Source organism: Columba livia, chromosome 3 (assembly GCF_036013475.1).
Source record: "Columba livia isolate bColLiv1 breed racing homer chromosome 3, bColLiv1.pat.W.v2, whole genome shotgun sequence".
Lineage (NCBI taxonomy): Eukaryota > Metazoa > Chordata > Aves > Columbiformes > Columbidae > Columba > Columba livia.
The window spans coordinates 102,291,915-102,310,623 of NC_088604.1; the positions used below are offsets into that span (position 1 = coordinate 102,291,915).

The 18,709-nt window shown below is 39.2% G+C and overlaps 1 protein-coding gene across 8 annotated transcripts in view; it reads right to left on the reverse strand.

The window, feature by feature from the left end:
• The window catches only part of ENAH (ENAH actin regulator), a 101,569-nt gene that overhangs the window by 9,841 nt on the left and 73,019 nt on the right, over positions 1-18,709 (reverse strand). For 3 of the 8 annotated variants that reach the window (XM_065058590.1, XM_065058592.1, XM_065058593.1), the window contains 8 exons: positions 11,763-12,082; positions 9,733-10,533; positions 7,667-7,974; positions 7,261-7,400; positions 6,796-6,850; positions 6,457-6,505; positions 3,599-3,665; positions 1,066-1,128 (listed from right to left, as the gene is read on the reverse strand). In XM_065058590.1, coding sequence (XP_064914662.1) covers positions 1,066-1,128; positions 3,599-3,665; positions 6,457-6,505; positions 6,796-6,850; positions 7,261-7,400; positions 7,667-7,974; positions 9,733-10,533; positions 11,763-12,082 — 1,803 coding nt within the window. The remainder of the gene's footprint in view (positions 1-1,065; positions 1,129-3,598; positions 3,666-6,456; positions 6,506-6,795; positions 6,851-7,260; positions 7,401-7,666; positions 7,975-9,732; positions 10,534-11,762; positions 12,083-18,709) is intronic. The other 5 variants (XM_065058594.1, XM_065058598.1, XM_065058591.1 and 2 more) reach the window with 5 other exon arrangements.

Sequence of the window (18,709 nt, forward strand, 5' to 3'; positions counted from 1 at the left end):
GCATTCCATTTTCCTGAAATGCAAGGCATTCTTCACTCAAATACGAAAGACCACAATTTGTAAACTAAATAATTATCCCCTTTTTCCTTCATCAGATTGCTCAGAAGATTAACAGTGAATGAGTTGCCTTTAAGAAAAGCATTAACTACTGAAATTTGGTGAATAAAACGTCTCAACCACTTGATCCCAAGATGGCTAAAGAGCTCTCCCGTGTGGTTTCTCATAGCATCGCCTAACAGGAAGATGAGCCTCGACAGGCCCTAGAACACCTTAAATCAAACATGCAAGGTGAATATTTTATTCATGCCAACATGCAGAATACACCACCCAAGATCAGTAACTGAAAGGGGAACTTTTCATACAAAAGATTAAGTAGTCACCACAATGAGTGCCTCTATGAAAAAAAAAGCTGGAATTTGACTCAGTAATTCTGAGGGGCTCTGTAACACATTTACCTGCAGAAAGCTCATAAAACCGAAGGGCTTTCGATGTCAGTATTTTATGAATAACACCACAGAGAGTGAAACTGAGATTTACATCTTAAAGTACATGCAATGTTAACTCTAATTCGTGAATATGTTCCCAACAGAAACATTAATTTATGTTTAACAAGTCTTTTTTTCCCTCTTTCATATGTTTAAGTCAGGCAAAACTCTATTTGATGTCTTTACTTCATTTGTGAAAAGCAGATGTAAAAAACTCACCTGGATAATTAACTGCTATTCCTGTGTATCTAAACTTACATTTTTGAAAATCTGCTTCTCCAAATACTGCAAGTGGTTCACTAAAATCCTGGTATATCCAGCAGGAATTTGCACCTTTGCAGGTGGCAATTCCCAAAAATCCAGTATCTAATATGAATTCATAGCTGGTTCTTAAGCCATTTCCATTTGCCTTTGACACCATCTGCTTTTAACCAGTCCAAAAATGGGCCCAACCGGACTAACAAAATGTGAACAGGAACCTGGTGATGTGTGTGGTGATTACCAATCCATGTAGAAAAAGTCCAACCCTGAATTGGTCAAAATGGTTATTACAAAGTCTCAAGTCCCAACAGGATGATACCTGTTTAATGAATCATAGAACCTGTTTTCAGACGCAAGCAGATTTTTCCACGGAGATTCCCGTCTATGAAGGGGAGAAACACTACCTTAACAAACTATAACGGGTCTTAATTATGTGCAGCTTTAGCACCTTAAATACCATGGAGTTTAACTAGTTATGTTCCACAAGTTCTATTCGTTTCTATTCTATATGTTTCAGGAAATATTAAAACCATGTAGCTTAAGTCTTTTCACAGCCTGCTACAAAAAAAAAAAAAAAGACCTGATTTTAAACAGGACACCAGTTATTTTAAAATACTTAGAACATTCATTCTGAATAACAACTCCTTTATTGTCTACCTATTTGGAAGCTTTGAAGAGAAAGTTTTGCTTACTTGACTATTTCTTAGGCGTGCTTTGTTTAATTCCCATAAATGACTCACACCCTCTCAGTACAGGTCAGAAACAGGTTCTTGAGGCTTACAAGGTGAAAGATATCCCCTTTTGGCAAACGTGGTACTGGTGTTTCAAATAGCAGCACCCTTTGATTAACTCACTCAAAGAAAGTTACTTTGACAAGCTTGCTGAGATAGACTTGGCAACTCTAGAGAATTTATGAAAATGCAAAGATATCCAAGAGAGATTTCTATTAATATCTTATTTCTCAGTCCATGAAATATTCCTCATCCTGGCAGGGCAAACTGTCAACACTGACTAGAAAACTGTACCAGCAGTCTTAAAATATATGCTAAGGCACATCCAACAGGTTACAACAGCACTCGAAAAAAATACTGACATTCAATAAACATGGAATTCTTATTTCAGAAGTACTTTTAGAGTATACATCCAGTGAGGTTCTCATCAAGTTCAATTCTATCAACATTTTCCATTTGATTACTGAAGACAAAAGCTTGATAAAGAGATTTTCTTCATACACCTCAAGAGCAGCCTCAAAATGTCTGTACTCCTCCCTAGGTCAGAAAACTCTTTTAAACAGCCCTCGGTAACCTCTGAATTTCACTGACTGAAACAAGATCGATGAAATAGGCTTCTTAAAACTGTTTACAGGAAGCTAAGGCTGTAGGGACAGGCAGAACGAAGACTTAAGGACATCCCAAGACTCCCCGAAGGAGTCTGTTATGGGAAGTTGCCCTGTTTATTGATCCCTTCATTTTCTTCAATTGCTTATCCATAGGGTATCTATAGCCAAAGGGTCAGGTCAGCAAATGTCTTAATGCAAAACTTAAAATGTTCTTTAGGATTCCTAACACAAACTATTTCTGTGACAAGTTCCCTCTCAATGCCATGTATTGATACTTCAATCTGCTTGAAAACAAGAAAACTTGGTTAAAGCAGGTAAGACCTACCGGGGGGTGAAGGGGAAGCCAAGTCTAATGGCAAAGCAGTATTTTGTTACACTGTATAGCAGAGAGGACATCACCACCAATGTCACCTGTTTTTTGACAAAAACCAAAGCAAGTGACCAGAATCAAGGCTGGAGACATTTTAAGCTCCTGGACTTAGTTATTTCTGAAAGACAGACAAGGATACTGATACAGGCTGGGAGTGTTTTTAGTGCTGCAGTTTAGAACTGAAGACCTCAATGGTAACCTGACCACAAGTAATACCACTTAGAGAATAATTGAGTTTTCTTCTGTAATCACCAAATCTTGCACAGATGTTTCCAACAGGCCAGGATTTTAAGGAGGATTCAAGTTATTTCAAACACAGCATTCTCAAGTTTAACATGTTATTTTCTTTTAAGAAATCCAGGTAACTTTGTCAGATTATCATAGGTCAGAATCGTTTAACCTCTGTATGCAGAATATGCAGGAATTCTAAAACAAACCGCAAGCCTTATGCTTAATGTAAATGACAAATATGCCAAAAAAAGCTGAAGCAGCCATTTCACTCTCTTGTGTTACTGAGATGCCTACCAAAACACCCACTGCCTACCAAAGTTCCAGCTGACAAGTTACCAAAGACTGGTTGATGCACTGAAGTATGTATAATATTTCTACACTTGTATACGATGGACTGCCTTGGTTTGCTATGAGACAGCTACCAAAAATCAACACAGAATCAAATCTTACCATGATAGCGTAACTATCTAGATAACCATTCTATCACTAGTACACAAATAGAAAGCTGAGAAGCTACTCACTAGATTTACTACAGAGTATATGAATCACAGCACTGTGTTTGGTTTTCCCTTGCAGGAAATTTCAGACTTTAAAATTTAAAGAAATAGAAAGAATTAAACACTGCTGTAGGAAAACATATACCTTAATAATTGAATACACCAGCAATTGTTAGGGAATCTTTTGGGGTTTTAATTTTGACCTCTCTGTCAAAAATTTCACTTACTAGAATTTTCCAAAAGCAACTCTGCATTCCTGATTAAAACTGTCAAAAGCAGTTTCACAGCAGTAATTTTAAACCCATACACTTTGCTTTAATATTAAGGTGATTATTGCTATTTTAGTGCTGTATCTTTAGCAGCATGAGCAACTGCAGCAAACATAAGGAAAAGGTAGTGGTACAAAAGGGAGTACCTGGAGATAACAGGTGACTTGCTTCCGTTGACTGTGTTTGTTCTTTCCCAAGGCTTTCTTGTTAGTTCTGGAAAACATTGTGAGAAGATTAAAAACTGTCTTCTTCTATTTGTTGTGTTATTTAGGCAATTAAGCTTCAAGTGCCTGGCAACTTAATTCAGCTGATTTGTTTTTGTTGTTACTACGTTGCTTTAGCTCTTTCATGCTAAGCTACCTCCTGTTGCACTAAACTTAAATCACACTACCATTTATGTTGTGATAGCACCTTAAAGTCTCAATTTTGTTCTAGACACTGTAAATGCCATTTGATTCTTAATCCAATTAGGGGAGGTCTGTCTTTATGTATTTGATTGTTTCAGTTCTGAAACATGGAATTCTAAAACTATAGCTAAATAGTCAGCTTCAGATACTGGGGGAAGATGTTTTTAAACTAAAAGAGTTTTCCTGAGCTATTAATTTTATAAAATTTATTCAGCGTCAATTTCAATGAGGCAACAGCAGAGATGATACAACCTCACACAACTAGGTATTTATTTTCCGAAGTCTTGTGCACAAAAGGATACTTCTAAAATTGAAATACATCCTTTCCCTCTTTCAAAATAACACAGACTAAAAATTAAAAGGTACATTACCCTTGGATCTAGAAGAGATTGTAGTTTACGTGCCATCTATGATTATGAGACACAGTTTTACCGTGCATCTCCTCCCACTCTGTGAGACACCGCTTTTGGGCCTAGTCTACAGGCGTGAGTCTAATTTGCAGTTAAGTTTAAGAAGCCCAACCTATCTTTATATGTGCTCATGCTTCACTTTGCACTATGGAGCCTGCTTTCTGTTCTGCTTAGAATCCTGTCCAATAAACTCCGACTCGCTATCCTGAGTCTATTACAGTGATCTAAAGTCACAGACAAAACCCAGCTTTATTGTGCAGCTTTTTGTCAACAGCAGACAGACAGAAATCACAGCCAAAACACAGCAAACAGTTAAGGACTGTTTATTTTGTGTCCTTGCATGGTGAATGTGATCTTTTTTTTCCCTTTACTGGTCTCACCAAATCCCTTCTTCAAGACACACCTTTCATCAGAAATGCTTAATTCCTTACAATGTGCACATGTTAAAACAGTCTTTCTGTAGCATGGATTGCTATTACTTACTTGCTATCATTACTTACTGCAGACTTTAATGTGCCACTAATCTTACAAGCCTTTGAGTTTTGGGGTTTGTTTGTTTTGTTCCCTTTCTTTTCTAAGGCTGAGCTCTGCTAAGCTGGGCAAGCTGAAAGGCAGAAATGCCCTTTCTGGGTCTCATATGGACCAGGAAGTTCTCTGGCATGCAACTGGATACTAAGAAGAAAATCTGAATTGCTGAAGTCTCCTAGCATAGCCTGTGACCCAGGCTAATTACAGTTTGCCAGTGCTAGCAATAAGCCTTAAGCTTAATTTGATATACCAGGCTTCAGGATTTGTGCTGCCATAGGAGCTATTTTAGCAGAATTTTAGCTATATCTGCAAAATTGAGAAAAATTTTTGCTATGGCTGCAGCCTGCTCAAGAACCATATGATTATCTTTATCTAGCTGAAACAGCAACATTATCCGAGGGTCATACATCCGTTGCCTACCCCATGGTTTTAAGCTTATTTTGTTTATATTATCACCTAACACGTTTTAACTTAGGTTTTACTTAGCTCTACATGACTGTGTGTTTCTTTTCATCAAAGGAATACACCATATACAGAAAAGGACTCATATGTGTAAGTAATCATGGTGTAACTCTCTCTGTAAACAACATGAGAGAAAGTACAGCCCCTTAGAGTTGAAATATATGAAAATAAATGCAAGAAGACCCAAGGTCAGGACAGAAGAAATGTCTCCCCTTTCAACATCATACATCTCCTGACAAGGAACACAGAACTCTGATAGTTCACAACAGCAGCACATAGGAAGGGTAAGTGCAAACCAAAGAGGTAAATGCTAGCAAGTCTGTGTGTAACAATTTCAGTTATATTACTAATGGTAATTGGACATAATTACACACATTTTTTACCTGGTCCCTGCTCAGTATGCCATGCATTCCTCTTAAACATTTAAAATATGTGTTCCAATGATGAGGCACAGCATTATGAGAGTATTTTACATCAAGAAACTAAGTGAAATCTCTCCATTAGATGGAAACAAACCTCTGGATGCATTTGACATCTATAAGAAGTTTGATGAGGCTTCTTATCATGACAACAAATTAAAATAACCACTTCCCTTCCACTGTTTTTGATTTCCCTCTTTGAGCCTATATTATTATTAGAAGTGTTCCAAAAGCAGTCATTTCCCTAAGCCTAATATTATCTCAGTGTTTAACAGAATGAAGCAAACTCCTGTGCAAAGGGGAGGAAAGGGGAGGAGAGGCGAGGGGAGAAAAAGATGACGAACTTGAAAACTTGGTTTGTATCAAGCCATTTATTGCCTTGCAGTCTAATTTCTTTAGACTACCAGCTGCATCTTAATACTAACAGTTTTCCAGTTATTTCCACCCAGACACACTTAGGTCCTAGCTCTCTTTTTTATTGCACAGCCAGCGGCCATCTGGGTTTTTTTCACCCTCCAGCACTGGTTTTCAATATTAAGGCCTGCAAACCATCGAGTGGCTGAATCAGAGAACCCTATACCAAGAGCAGTGTTCCAGTGGATATTCTTTTTATGTCATCTTCTCAAACACTCCTGAACCAGAACCTATTACACAGCAAAATGCCAGAGTGTAATCATGGGAGAACAGGCAGTCTCCAAAATGCAGCACAGCTGACTGAGATTTGTCATCAGGTTTTATCATGATAGAGTCAGAGAGTTCACAAACCTGTGCTACTTACCAGGTGTGCTTGTTGAAGAAACCTTAGAAGTTGAAGACTCTGATTCTTCCTGATTAAAAGGGAGCGGTGAACGGAGGAGGAAGAGAGGAAAAAAAAAAACAACCTTTGACTCTTGAATCTAACAGATTAATCTCAACTCTTTCAATATTTATTTCACTTCTTGTAGAGATTTAAATGGTTCTGTTCAATTGTATGCAGAAAATGTGCGAGCACTGTGCACTTCACAATATAGTGGTTATGTGTATACATAAATACATAAATAATCACATATACACCATCAGAATCTCTCTCATAATCTATTATTGAAAAACGTTAAGTAGATAAAATTTCTCAACTCACAGTCTTATCTTCTTTCTGCTCTGGTTCTGTCGATCCCTTTTCAGCAATTCTTCTCCTATAAGCAGAGACAAAAGTTACCAAGATCATCATGGCTTTAAGATGGAAGAATGTTGTTTAGTGCTATTAAAGATACATACAGCTTGATAGCAAGATAATTGAAAATTAATGTTTATAAAGGACTTTCAAAATACTTTCAAGGGCAAAGCCTTCCTGCCAAAGTGACTGTGCAGTTCTTTCTCCTCTTGAAGTTTGTATTCCCTTCCCTAATGCTGCACAAAGACTTACACAGAAATATTTGATTACACTCAAGTAAAAATGGCTATTCATGAAACGTTATTAACTTCACAAAGCAACCGCACGGGCAATCCGACATTTATTTGATCCTTAGCCAGCTGCAAACAGGCACCCAAAATCCTACCTCTGTGATAACAAAGCGGCTGGAGCACAGCAGGAACAGCACCTTACCTCCTGGCCAGCAGGGCGCTCATTTCTTCCATCAACCCGCTGCCTCCCAAGGGAAGTGGTCCATTTCCACGGCCACCATCTGTTTTAGATGAAGCAGTGCTGCCTCCTCCTCCTCCACTTGAACTGGAGGAGTCTTCACCCTTCATAATACACAAAGTAACAGCAGATGCGCAAATAAAAGGATAGCCGACTTAATGAAAGAAGAACAGTTCACATACAAGAAAGAAACAACTGTATAAAAAAAGGGATGGGCTAGTAGGATGTCCTGTAATCCTTTTTTAATAATTAATTAAGCCTACCCCAAAAGTCTTGATACTGCTACTAATCTTGAACAAGAATTACACGTGGTTCAGGTAGACAGGCTTTAGGGGCAGGAATCAGAAAAAGAAGCAAGAGTTGTATTTACCCGTGAGACTTTCCTAAGCTTGGCTCCAGCAAGTGCAGCTGCTAGTCCAGTTAAAGGCCGATTTTCTTCGGACACGAATCCCACTGAAAACCCCGAGGCGGGGAGCGGGGGAGCAGGAGGCGGAGGGGGGACGGGAGGGACTTGGCTGGGAAGCGGAGGAGGTGGCGGCGGCGGTGGCGGAGGCCCTGACGGCGGGAGTGGAGGTGGTGGTGGTGGGCCAGGAGGAGGTGGGGCTGCTACCGAAGACTGAGCTGGGCCAGGGGGTAGGGGAGGTGGGGGAGGAGGTGCAGGTGGTCCTTGGACAACACCTAGTATCAAAGAGAAAACAAATAGGCTACATTAAGAATTTAGAAAAGAAAGATCTTATTTCCCTTGAAATACTGGTTCTTTTGCTCAGTGAGTGAGACGTTAATACTGGCAAAGGTCCTTTTTATGGGCAAGAAAACACTGCGAGTTTCAACAGGAGAGAAGCATTCTTATTAAATGCACTAAAAGCACTTCATAGGCTATGAGAGATCGGACAGTTTCAGAGAGACATTTACATCCAAAACCCCCCCAGTCAGGCTCTGTGCTGCAACCAAGAAGGATCCTACACTGGGAAACAGGCAAAGCTTTTATAAAGGGTCAAGTAAGGCAGGAGCATCATATCATGTAGGAACAACACCGCGTGTTCAAATAGTGCTAAACACCGTGGCTTCTCACTGCAGTAACAAGCATTTAACACACCACCCAAACATCTGAACCTCTGAACTGTTTGAGTTTCAATGCTAATTTCTATACTGTATAAAAATCTTTTCTCTAAAAAACATGCCAGGAATCTACTTTAATAATTTAACACAAACACTAATTAGTGAGTTAGAAGACTGACATATTTTAAGCTGATGGGAACAAACTATTCTATTTTTTAATCTACAATTCCTTTAATGCTTTAAATTCACATTGATATGCAAGACAAAATGTGTTTTGAAGAAAGAATAATCTGATGATCACTGTGTTATTATTATAGGAACAGTTGAAGAGATTGTGACTAACAAAGCAGCCCCACACATCCTCCCCTCACCTCGCTCAATCTGCCATAAAGTACTAAAAATGCTTCGCAACCACCTTAAGCAACCTCTGCAGGCAGGAATGTCACACGTGAGTATTCCTGGTTTCCTCCTCTGCTAACCACTGTGTGAATGTAACAGCGTCACTCACCATCCAAGTAGACACTTTTATTCCCTACTACAAGTGAGGACATTCCCGCTATTTTCCCTCCAGGATCTACTCTGCGTGGCTTGTGTGTGATGAAACCACCACCTGCTCAGCCCCCCAGAGCCACTCTGCCGTCACCTATAGCTGAGCTACTGCAGACTTACATACAAAGACCTAAATCTATTAAATCAATGGAAAAGCAAGATTCAGGTTAACAAAGACATTTACATCCATGTAAAACACATTTCCATCACATTGGTAGAGTGTCCTTTAAAACCGTCACCTGCTTAACCAAACTTTTTTTCTAAAGTCTTTTTAGCTATGCTAGCAGAATACCACAGGAAGTCCTGCCTTCATATATATCAGCGCATGCAGCCATATATCAAAATTCAACCACTGTATAAAAAGAAATGCTGTAGGTGTTACACACTACTTTCCAAATTTGAAATTACAGAAGTGGTTCAGATTACTCCTTGCTTAAGGTCATTCACGTGTCCAAAGTCACACATACGTTCTTCCATGTTGGCTGCCATCAGGAAACTAATGATGCTGCCTGTTAACACCATGTTCCAAATAAACTAACAGTGCAAAATTTACCAAGCAAGTATTTCACAAGCTCTCCTCTCGACAGGTTAGAGCTTCAGAAATCAGAATTTTACTTATGAAAGGCCACAGAATGCTGGCTCTTCTCTGCGGAGCTTTAACGTTTCCCTTACCCACATTTTCCATATAGTATTTCATTGTGGTATTAAGATCACTGCAACTTTGGAAGCATCGTTATCAATTCTCCAGGGCAGTTACGGGCTTTGATACCAATCGGTTTTGACTGCATTCCTGGTTAGTGCATTAGTAGCAATAACAGAAAGCCTTACCCTGCTGGGTCGTAGGTTCAACCGGCTGAGAGGCTGCCTGCAAGCCTGGCTCAGAAGCAGAGGAGTCTCCCAGCACAGAGTTTAGAGAGTTCTCAACAGAGGCAGGGGTAGCTGCAGAGGGAGAAGGGAGAACACTAGGCTTGGATGAGGGAGTCGAGGCATTCGGGGAGTTGGGAGAAGGAGAAGCTTGAGGTCCAGAGAGTGACAGAGGCGGAAAGGAAGGCAGTGGGGGGGGAGGAGGTGGCGGAGGCGGAGTTGGACCTGAGGTAGAAGGTGAAGGAACCGGATAAGCCAGGTTTTCAGGAAGCCCGTTAGGAGCCATGGGAGACGTGGACATTTGGGTCACTGGATTGGAAGCCGACGCTGGGAGGACGGGTCTTGGACCAGTAGCTTTGCCTGGTGGACTGCTTATCATTACTGGAGGAGACGGGGGAAGAGGGGCGAAACTGGGCGCGGACCAGGCCACAGGCTTTGTGTTTGGAGGCAAAGTCGCCGGGGCATTGACAGGAGAAGGGGGCCGAGAACTTTTGTTCAGCGGACGAGGAACCGTAGCATAATGGGGGAGAACAGGGTGGAAAGCTGAGCCTAAAGATGTAGCAAAACGCGATGCAGAGTGCCTTAGAGGCGGTGTAGGGGGAGTGGAAGTCGGTGGTGCAGAAGTCACTACAGCGTACTCCGGTGTGGCCTCCGACATTGGTGCCGAAACCGCTTTTGCATATGATGGAGGAGGCGCTGAAGGAGGCTGGCAACTGGAGTAGTCGGGAAGTGGAGTGCTATACGGGGAGTTGTCGAAAGATGGAGCTGGACAGAAGATGGAAAGCAGCAGCAAAGGCAGGATAAAAAAAGGAGAAAGAGAAAAAGGGAGCTAATGAAGCAACAAAACCAGCATTCAAACAAAATGCATAAATGTAGACTACAGTTAGTACCAGAGGATTAGGCACAAGTGAAAATACTGTTAGGAAAGTTTTACATATTATCAACAGCTGTTTTTAAATTTTACCAACTATTTTTGTGCCAACATTTGAATTTACAAGTACATCCTAGAGTAAGTTTTCTCAAATCCCATCTGTGAGATGGATTAGATACAGGATTGATTAATGAGGTTTTTTATCAGCTTTTATCTCCTTGTTTGGTTGCAAACTGCAAGCAAGTGTAGTGATCTTAACATTTGTTACAACACCACTAACAAAATTCATACCATAGGCAGCAAGTATCTCTCCCCCAGAAAAAGCTCCACTGCAAACTTGAAAGTAATGGGAATAAACTACCAATAAATCCTCTGCTCTGAAGTGATTAGCTCTTACATTGTATTCTGCAACTGTTCACCATGAACTGACTTCTTATGTAAATTGAGTTTGTTACTAAAGAACAACCAAGTGCTTGACAAAGTGTGGCATTATATTACCAAAATGAGAAAGCTTTCAGTTATCGCTGGATACATTTCCGCAGGCAGTGCATTATCTTATCTACAAATACATATAATACATTTCATTGAAATGTTACTACAATGATAAATTAAGCAAGACTTCATACTGAAAGGCATTTCTCGCACTATTACTTTGTCTTATGTAGGTACATACCATCTATGTTAACACACTCAAGCTGATATGTTTGATTTTGTTTTGTTTTGTTTTGTTTTGTTTTTTTCCAAATTACGTAATGGGAATACATCTTGTTTAATAGAGCAAACCATGATAAAGTATTTAGAAATTTTAACTCATCGTACTTTAAGAATTGTTGGAGGTGCCCAACATGATTCAAGTTCTTCAAGCAACCAGAGAGTACAGCAATGGAGTGAGCAAATAGTGCAAAAAAAATATTTCAGAGGTAATGGAAAGTTATGACAGAAAAGCCAGACACCTTTGACTTCTTGCCATAAAAAGGAAGCAATTCCAGCAAATAGAAGCCCGAAATATCGGCCGTTGTTGCACAACTGTACTCTCTGCCCTTTGTTGCGTCTCTCCCGCTCCATCACCCAAACACATAGAGCCATCTAGTACTTGAATACACTCACGCTTTGAAATTCTTACCAGCATTTGAAATTCTTCTCTCTCTTTCCCATTCCAATTGTTCCCTTTCCAACTGTTCTTGCCGTTCTCTTTCTTGCCTTTCCCGTTCAAGTCGTTCAAGTCTCTCTCGATCCTGCCTCTCCTTCTCTTGTCTCTCCCTTTCTAGGCGTTCTTGCCGCTCCCTTTCTTGCCGTTCTCTCTCCAGTTGCTCCTGTTCTAGGCGCTCTCTTTCAAGTCTTTCCCTTTCTAGCCTCTCTCTCTCCAGCCTCTCCCGTTCCATTCGTTCACGATCCAGCCTCTCCCGTTCCAGCTCCTTCTGCCTCTGTTGCTCTTGCAACTGTCTACAATAGTGAAAAAAGGAAAAAGACTAAGCTGCAAAGCGAAAACCAAAAATATCAAGCAACTGTTAGGGGACAAGAGGAGATAAACTAATCAACGATCTTTGCACCGGCGAGAACAAAAGCACAGCATTTATACCTACACAAAATTCTTAATTCTACATGTTCTTTTTCTGAGCTGGACAATAGATGTATTATGCTTACAGTAAAAATAATCACATATTCAGTTTCCTCGTAATTAATTTAACTTTCTGAGAGACGGCTTTCAAGAAGTAAGAATAAGAAAGCTATTGCTGATAATTTACTAACTGATGCAATCTTCCCAGTTTGGGATATGGAGTTACCTTTGTTCTTCACAAGGCATTTTATACTTGAAGCAGTAAATTAAAGTACAGTGAAATAGGAGTATTACAAATTTAAAAAAAAGAAGCCACCCCCAAACAAATTACATTTTTCAGATGAACTAGTCAGCTAGTATTTATCCAAATTTTACAGAAGCATCAGAATGTATTTTTTGTCCCTCTCCACCCGTGCAGTACTACAGGCACATTCAACTTAACTGTCGTCAAGATGAGAATATCCTGGAGACAGGGGAAAAGTGGACATGGTTGGAAAAAATCCAAGGTGCAGCAGGTGGGGAAACACTGTGGGGAGCTGGGGGGGTTTCCAGCTCATGGGAAAGCACAGCACGGGGAAAGACGTGGAGAGGAGGAAAAAAGTAAAAGCCAGGCAGAGGAAATATAACGAACTTCCCAAGGGTAAGAAGGAATCGTGTTAAAATTTGCTGCCAAGCCCACTAGGCTGGCTGAAAAAAAGGACTTTCCTGCAAAAATACAGTGTGAAAAGCTGTAAACAACCCTTCCCCCCCACCCCCTTACAACTTTTTATATATTTTTTAAGCTCAAAAAGAAATTACACTCAAATGAGATACATGTTTGTAGTCCCCTAAAATATAGCTGTTTGACTTGCAAAGCTTTTTCATCTCTTGGGGGAGCTCATTACTAAAAGAAGAATTAGGTGCATCCTCCTCAAAGCTTTGGCCAGTATGTTACTGTCAGTACGTATCACTGAAAATCTTGCTAGTTATCATCCTCTATCTGAATTCTTATTTTCAAAAATGATGATGTTTAAAAAGAAGAACTTGTACATAAGAGCACACAGCCATTTTTTTCTGCCGTGCTTCAGATGCAAACTGAAGCTTCTCAATAAATACAAAGCAGAGGCAGCTTTTAACTATAAAGCAAAACCAAGACCTAAATTTTGACACCTTAGGCTACTAGATATGTGTTTTTCTATAGACTGCCACTAGGCAATCTTATTTGGAAAGGTCATTAGTAATTCTATATTATACACTTAGAGCCATGCTTGAAGCTTGAAAATTAAGGGAGCTTCAGATATTTCACTCTTATTCATGCTCAAAAAATACTGGCAGAACTGGAAACCCCAGCTCATACACTGTTACTGTTGAAGTCTATCCTCTTACAGAACAATGTTTTTCCTTTAAAATAAAACAACAAAAGCCTCTGTAAAATATTGACATTTTATACTTGCTATAAACAAAGCTGTTCCAGTTATGTACAGAAAAGGACTTCTCCCTCCTGAACCTGTTAATCAACATCCTCAGAAGCTGCAAAATAGTTCTGCTTCTGTGTCAGTTCTGCCACCAGCTCCCTCTCTCCCATATAACAGAGTTGTAACAACAGTTATTAAGGAATTAGGGCTGCAACTCGGCTCGTTAAATGCTTGATTTTTAGCCTCTACAGCCCAACAAAACGTCTGGTAGTTGACTGATACATATTTGGAACCACTAGACAATTTTTACAAAATATCAAGAGAATACAATGTAAACCACAAAAATTTAAGCTCCAAAAGGGATATTAAAAATATCTTTGGCATTACATTTTAACTTGCTCTGTATTGTATGAAACTAGTCCTATGTGCTCTTTTAGCCTCAGATAAAATCTCTTATTAGAGGAAAGCAGGATTTTCATCATGGCTAACTTCAGCTCGGTCACCTTGGGCTCTTTTTTAGTAAAGAAGAGATGGATGCACAGATGTTTGTAGCTAAAAAGCTACTCAGAGCATGAGTCAACATCTACAGACTCCAAACACAGCTTTTCTTTATTTTGTTCATTCTTTTTAATTTATTTGTCAGAAACTATCATGTTCTACCTAGAAACATACACACTGTTAATCCTAAAACTAAAATGTAGATAAAGCATTTGAGGTTATAAACGTTTCGTGTTATATCTAGTTTATGAAATTACAAGGTATGGCTTCAATAACACATCACACAGCTGACAAATATTTAAATTTTCTTTTTCTTAGGTTCTTCATTCCTTTAGAGAAATAGAACCTTGATATAGGTCACTTCTCACATAAGAGCAGCATCACCAAGGCAGTTCTGCAACAAGTCATACTGAGAGCTGTGCCATTTCGTATTTTCATTAACAACCTGGAAAAGAAACAGCAAGGTGCTCTTGACTAAGCTCCTTAATTTAATGTTATTTAGGATAGCAAAGATGATGGCCAATTACAGAGAATAACTGATGGATCTTCTAATTCCAAGCAACTGGGCAATACAATTGGCAAACAAAATTCATCTAACTGAAGTGATGCAGGTGAGAGAGGGGAAGTCTGCTAAATTCCTATATAAAATGCTGGAGTATGAGTTGGCTACTGACTCTGGAGTGAGATATTAGGGTTATGACAGACAGTTCTACGATGACATCCATTCACTGATGTGTTCTGTTCAAAAACATAAACCAGATGCTGCACATTAGGAAAGGATTACAGAGCAGTACAGAAAATGCCATCATCCAGCTCCACAAACCCTGCCTCTCTGTTCCCATCTCAAAAAGGGGAAAACAACAGAACTGGAAAGGCTCAAAGAGCACAAAAACTATGACCAAACATACCAGTTGCCATTCAAAAAAAAATAACTAAAGATCCTGGAAATCTGCATTCTGGAAAGGACAACTGGAGGTCTATAAAATCCTGAGCGATGAGAACATCCTAATACAGCAGCTGGGAGGAAAGAGTAGATGCAACTAATTGCAAAGCTCCAAAAAAAAAAGTAAATTATTATTAATGATACTAATTATTAAAAAAACAAAAACAAAAAAAGGTGAGCACCTCTGCACATCAGGCAGGTGAGCTGTGGAACTCCTCGCCACAGCGATTCCAAGCAAGAAGAGGAAAAAGCCCACAAAAGAAAAAAAAACCCCACAACATAGAAAGTCATTTAGAAAACAAAAATTGCATCACACACAAGAAGCTGTTGACCTAAATATGCCCAGAGGACTGGAGAGCAGCAGGGGGAGTATTGCAGGAGTTAAGGTGGGGACTTTTGTTAGTTTTTACCTAAAGCTTTTCCAACTATTGAGAGAGGTATGTCCATGTGTGTATGTGCTACATACAAGGAGGGGAGAAGGGAGACATGGACAGTGAGACTATATATACATATACATGAGACTGTCTCTATCTAGCATGTAATTACATGCAATTTTAGCTAAAGTGTAAGATGTATGTCTAAGCCAAACTGTTTGCTTGGGATTGACTAACTCCCTATATGTGTGAAGGTGTTCCTGAGGTTACCTGGGGTTGTTCTCCTCCTCAAAGAGCTTTGTCTGTGTCTTGATGACACACGATGCCCATGTGTCACCACAAAATGTACCTGAGCATTCATACACTTTATCTGAAGGAAAAAATATTTCAGTCAACAAACAACACTATCAAACTGTATTGGCTGTCTGCATCTTGAATAAACCACAGTGAGATACTCACTTTCACCTATGCAGGACCTAAAAGAAAAAGTTCTCGTAATTAAATACTGAGTGACTTGATATTTAATGTATTTAGTATATATTTTGTAAAAGAATCCTCATTTTCCATTTCTTAAATGTACAAATAAAAACTGTGAACAAGTTAAACACTTTGCTTACAATCCAAAAGCTCTACCGAGAGAGGGCAGCAAAATACCTTGCAAACATTTCCTATAATTTAAAATTCTCACGCAGGAAGATATAGGAGATGAAATACACCATCCCTAAGGATAATTTTAACTTTACATTATTCTCATTCTACATCACTGAAGCATTCCTTTGTCAAAAAGGAGAGAAAACAAAAACCAAAACACACAACCACCACCCACACCACAACCCACTACATTTTTACAGTGGTTTTAATGACTTAAACATTTCAGATAGAAAACCAAAAGTGGCACAGGTCAAAAGATCAGTATAACAGCAATGCAATGAAGTTGCTTCAACACAGTTTAATACGGAAGGGTGAATTCCATAAACTAAGAGAGAACTACAGCTTAACAACAAGCGTAACAGCTGTAGTTTAAAAAGATTAAGGACTCATTTTGCTAATTAAAAAAGGATAAATTTGTGTGCATTAGAACCCCTTGGTTTTGTTTAGTTATCATTAGATAATGTAATTTTCTTTTAAAGTATTGTCAGAGATCAAAATTATATTGTGCAAAAGCATTAGTAGATTAAAAGGAGTTATCATGCATCAATTAAAGCATTTCAGAAATGTCAAGACTTGGGCAGTTCTAAAGCATGGAAATATTCAAGAACATTGTGAAACCAATATATGAAAAACCTTCAGCCTTAGAAAGCACAGTACCTGGCTACCAGGACAACTTTTGAAAAAGCTAAAGAGGTACTGAAAATGCCCCCAGAAAGCTAGTTATAGTGAAATGATAATTATGGTACGGCAAAGTGATTCTTCTAATTATTTTAAAGGTGTGAGTTACTAGAACCTAAGAGCTAATTTACACTGAATAGTTGAAAACAGTGCTTTAAAACACACATCGATCCACATCGATGTTACGTGACGTAGGTACCATTACATATGGGTTTAGATACAAAGAATCAGCTTCAGAATTCAGAGCAGCTGCCAGTTTCATCATGCATTCTACTCATGAAACTTTCTTTTGGAAATTTCATTCGTTCCATGCCAAAAGTGTCTTGGGAAACTTCACTGCGGGGGGGCAGGTATTGGCTGTTGCTTTTAAATTGACTTACTTTATTACTGCAACATCTTTTAAAGTTATTTCCCCTCTTTTTCTCATCCTTTTGTCCAATTAAAGAGAGGGTATAGTCAGAGAGGATGAAGAAAGATCATATTTACAATAGTAACTTGTGACTTTGAACTCTATCAGCATTAATCCTCCAGTTCTATGGGCAGCCAAGAATCAGGAGCGTGACTACATTCTTGAAATAACACAAGGAGAAAAATGCAAAGAGCATAGTTAAGAACACACTGTTGCATCCCTGCTGAAAGAAACCTCACATTTTCCAATGGTGACAGTGTTTAGAGTTTCTCGTACACAACAACTGCAAACCAGAATCACTGTTAGTTTCCCCAGCTACACACAAAGCCTTCCGAGTTTGTTCTGAATCAGAGCATAAAAGGGAATAAAAATCAAGAAGTAGTGCTACTATCTCAGCTCTTGATGTTATATGAATGAGTCAATATCTCATGCGCACTGAGATCACTTCCTATCGTGGCTTTCACTAGCAAGTAACATCACCATATTCAACAACCATCACATGCAGCAACTAGTGAGCTATCCCAAAATGATATTATTCAGTAACTTTAGATCTGTATTTTCTGGGGAAGGTGGTGGAGGGGGGGGAAAAGGCTTTTTTAGCTTCTGCTCCTGGAGGTGAACAATTGAACATGATCCTCTGGTCCCTTTGCTAAGGACTTCAACAGTGTCATTCAAAATAATTGAAGTCTCCATCAGTTTTCTTAAAATATGACCATTATCACAAGGGTTGAAGGGAAGACAGAGATCTCAACTACATTAAGAAACTCAGTGTTCTCTGCTAAAACAATATTCTGTGTCAGAGCAGACTTAATAGCCAGAGAGAACCTGTCTTTTTCTGGAACGTTTGCAGTAACAAGAGAAAGTATGTCCCAGCATTAGGTAATTCTCACCGTGCCAAAAAACAGAGCTTGTGTCACAACGGCACCGACGGAAAAGAAAGAAAAAAACAACTACATGTAACAAATCCATTGCCAAAACAGTTTGTGAAAGCAAATAGCTGTCTGCTCTGGCAGGTCACCTTGCTTCCTCAGGTGCAAGTTTTTCTGTACATTCACATAAATCTTCAAGATTCAAACACAGACTTGCTTTGGTTTGGGATGTGAGATCAAGCCATTAATTTTTTTCCTAAAAAGATGACAGCAAACCACACTGAGATGACCATATATCAATACCAGAATTCAGCCACAAACCCAAAAGACTTCTTGTCACAAAGGCAGATACATTAAAAACAGGTATTTCCATTAACAGTACAGACAGAAGCATCTTTGTATCACATCCAAATTCAACAGGCACTGAGCTGATAGACACTTCAAGATGAACAGCAACTGGTTTGAAGTATTTTATTTTAAAATTCACTGTAGAACACAAAGACACAAGACAAAGCCTGCAGAAAACAAAATATCTCAAGGAACAGACCTGACTGAAGTAATTGCTGCATTGAGTGAAGAGGTCAGCTGCAGGCAGACAATACACACTATTTGACAGCTGTTAGTCCTCATTTATGAACACACCAATTTCATATTCCTTTCTTTCTTTGTTGAATAACTTGGTGTCAAAGCACAACA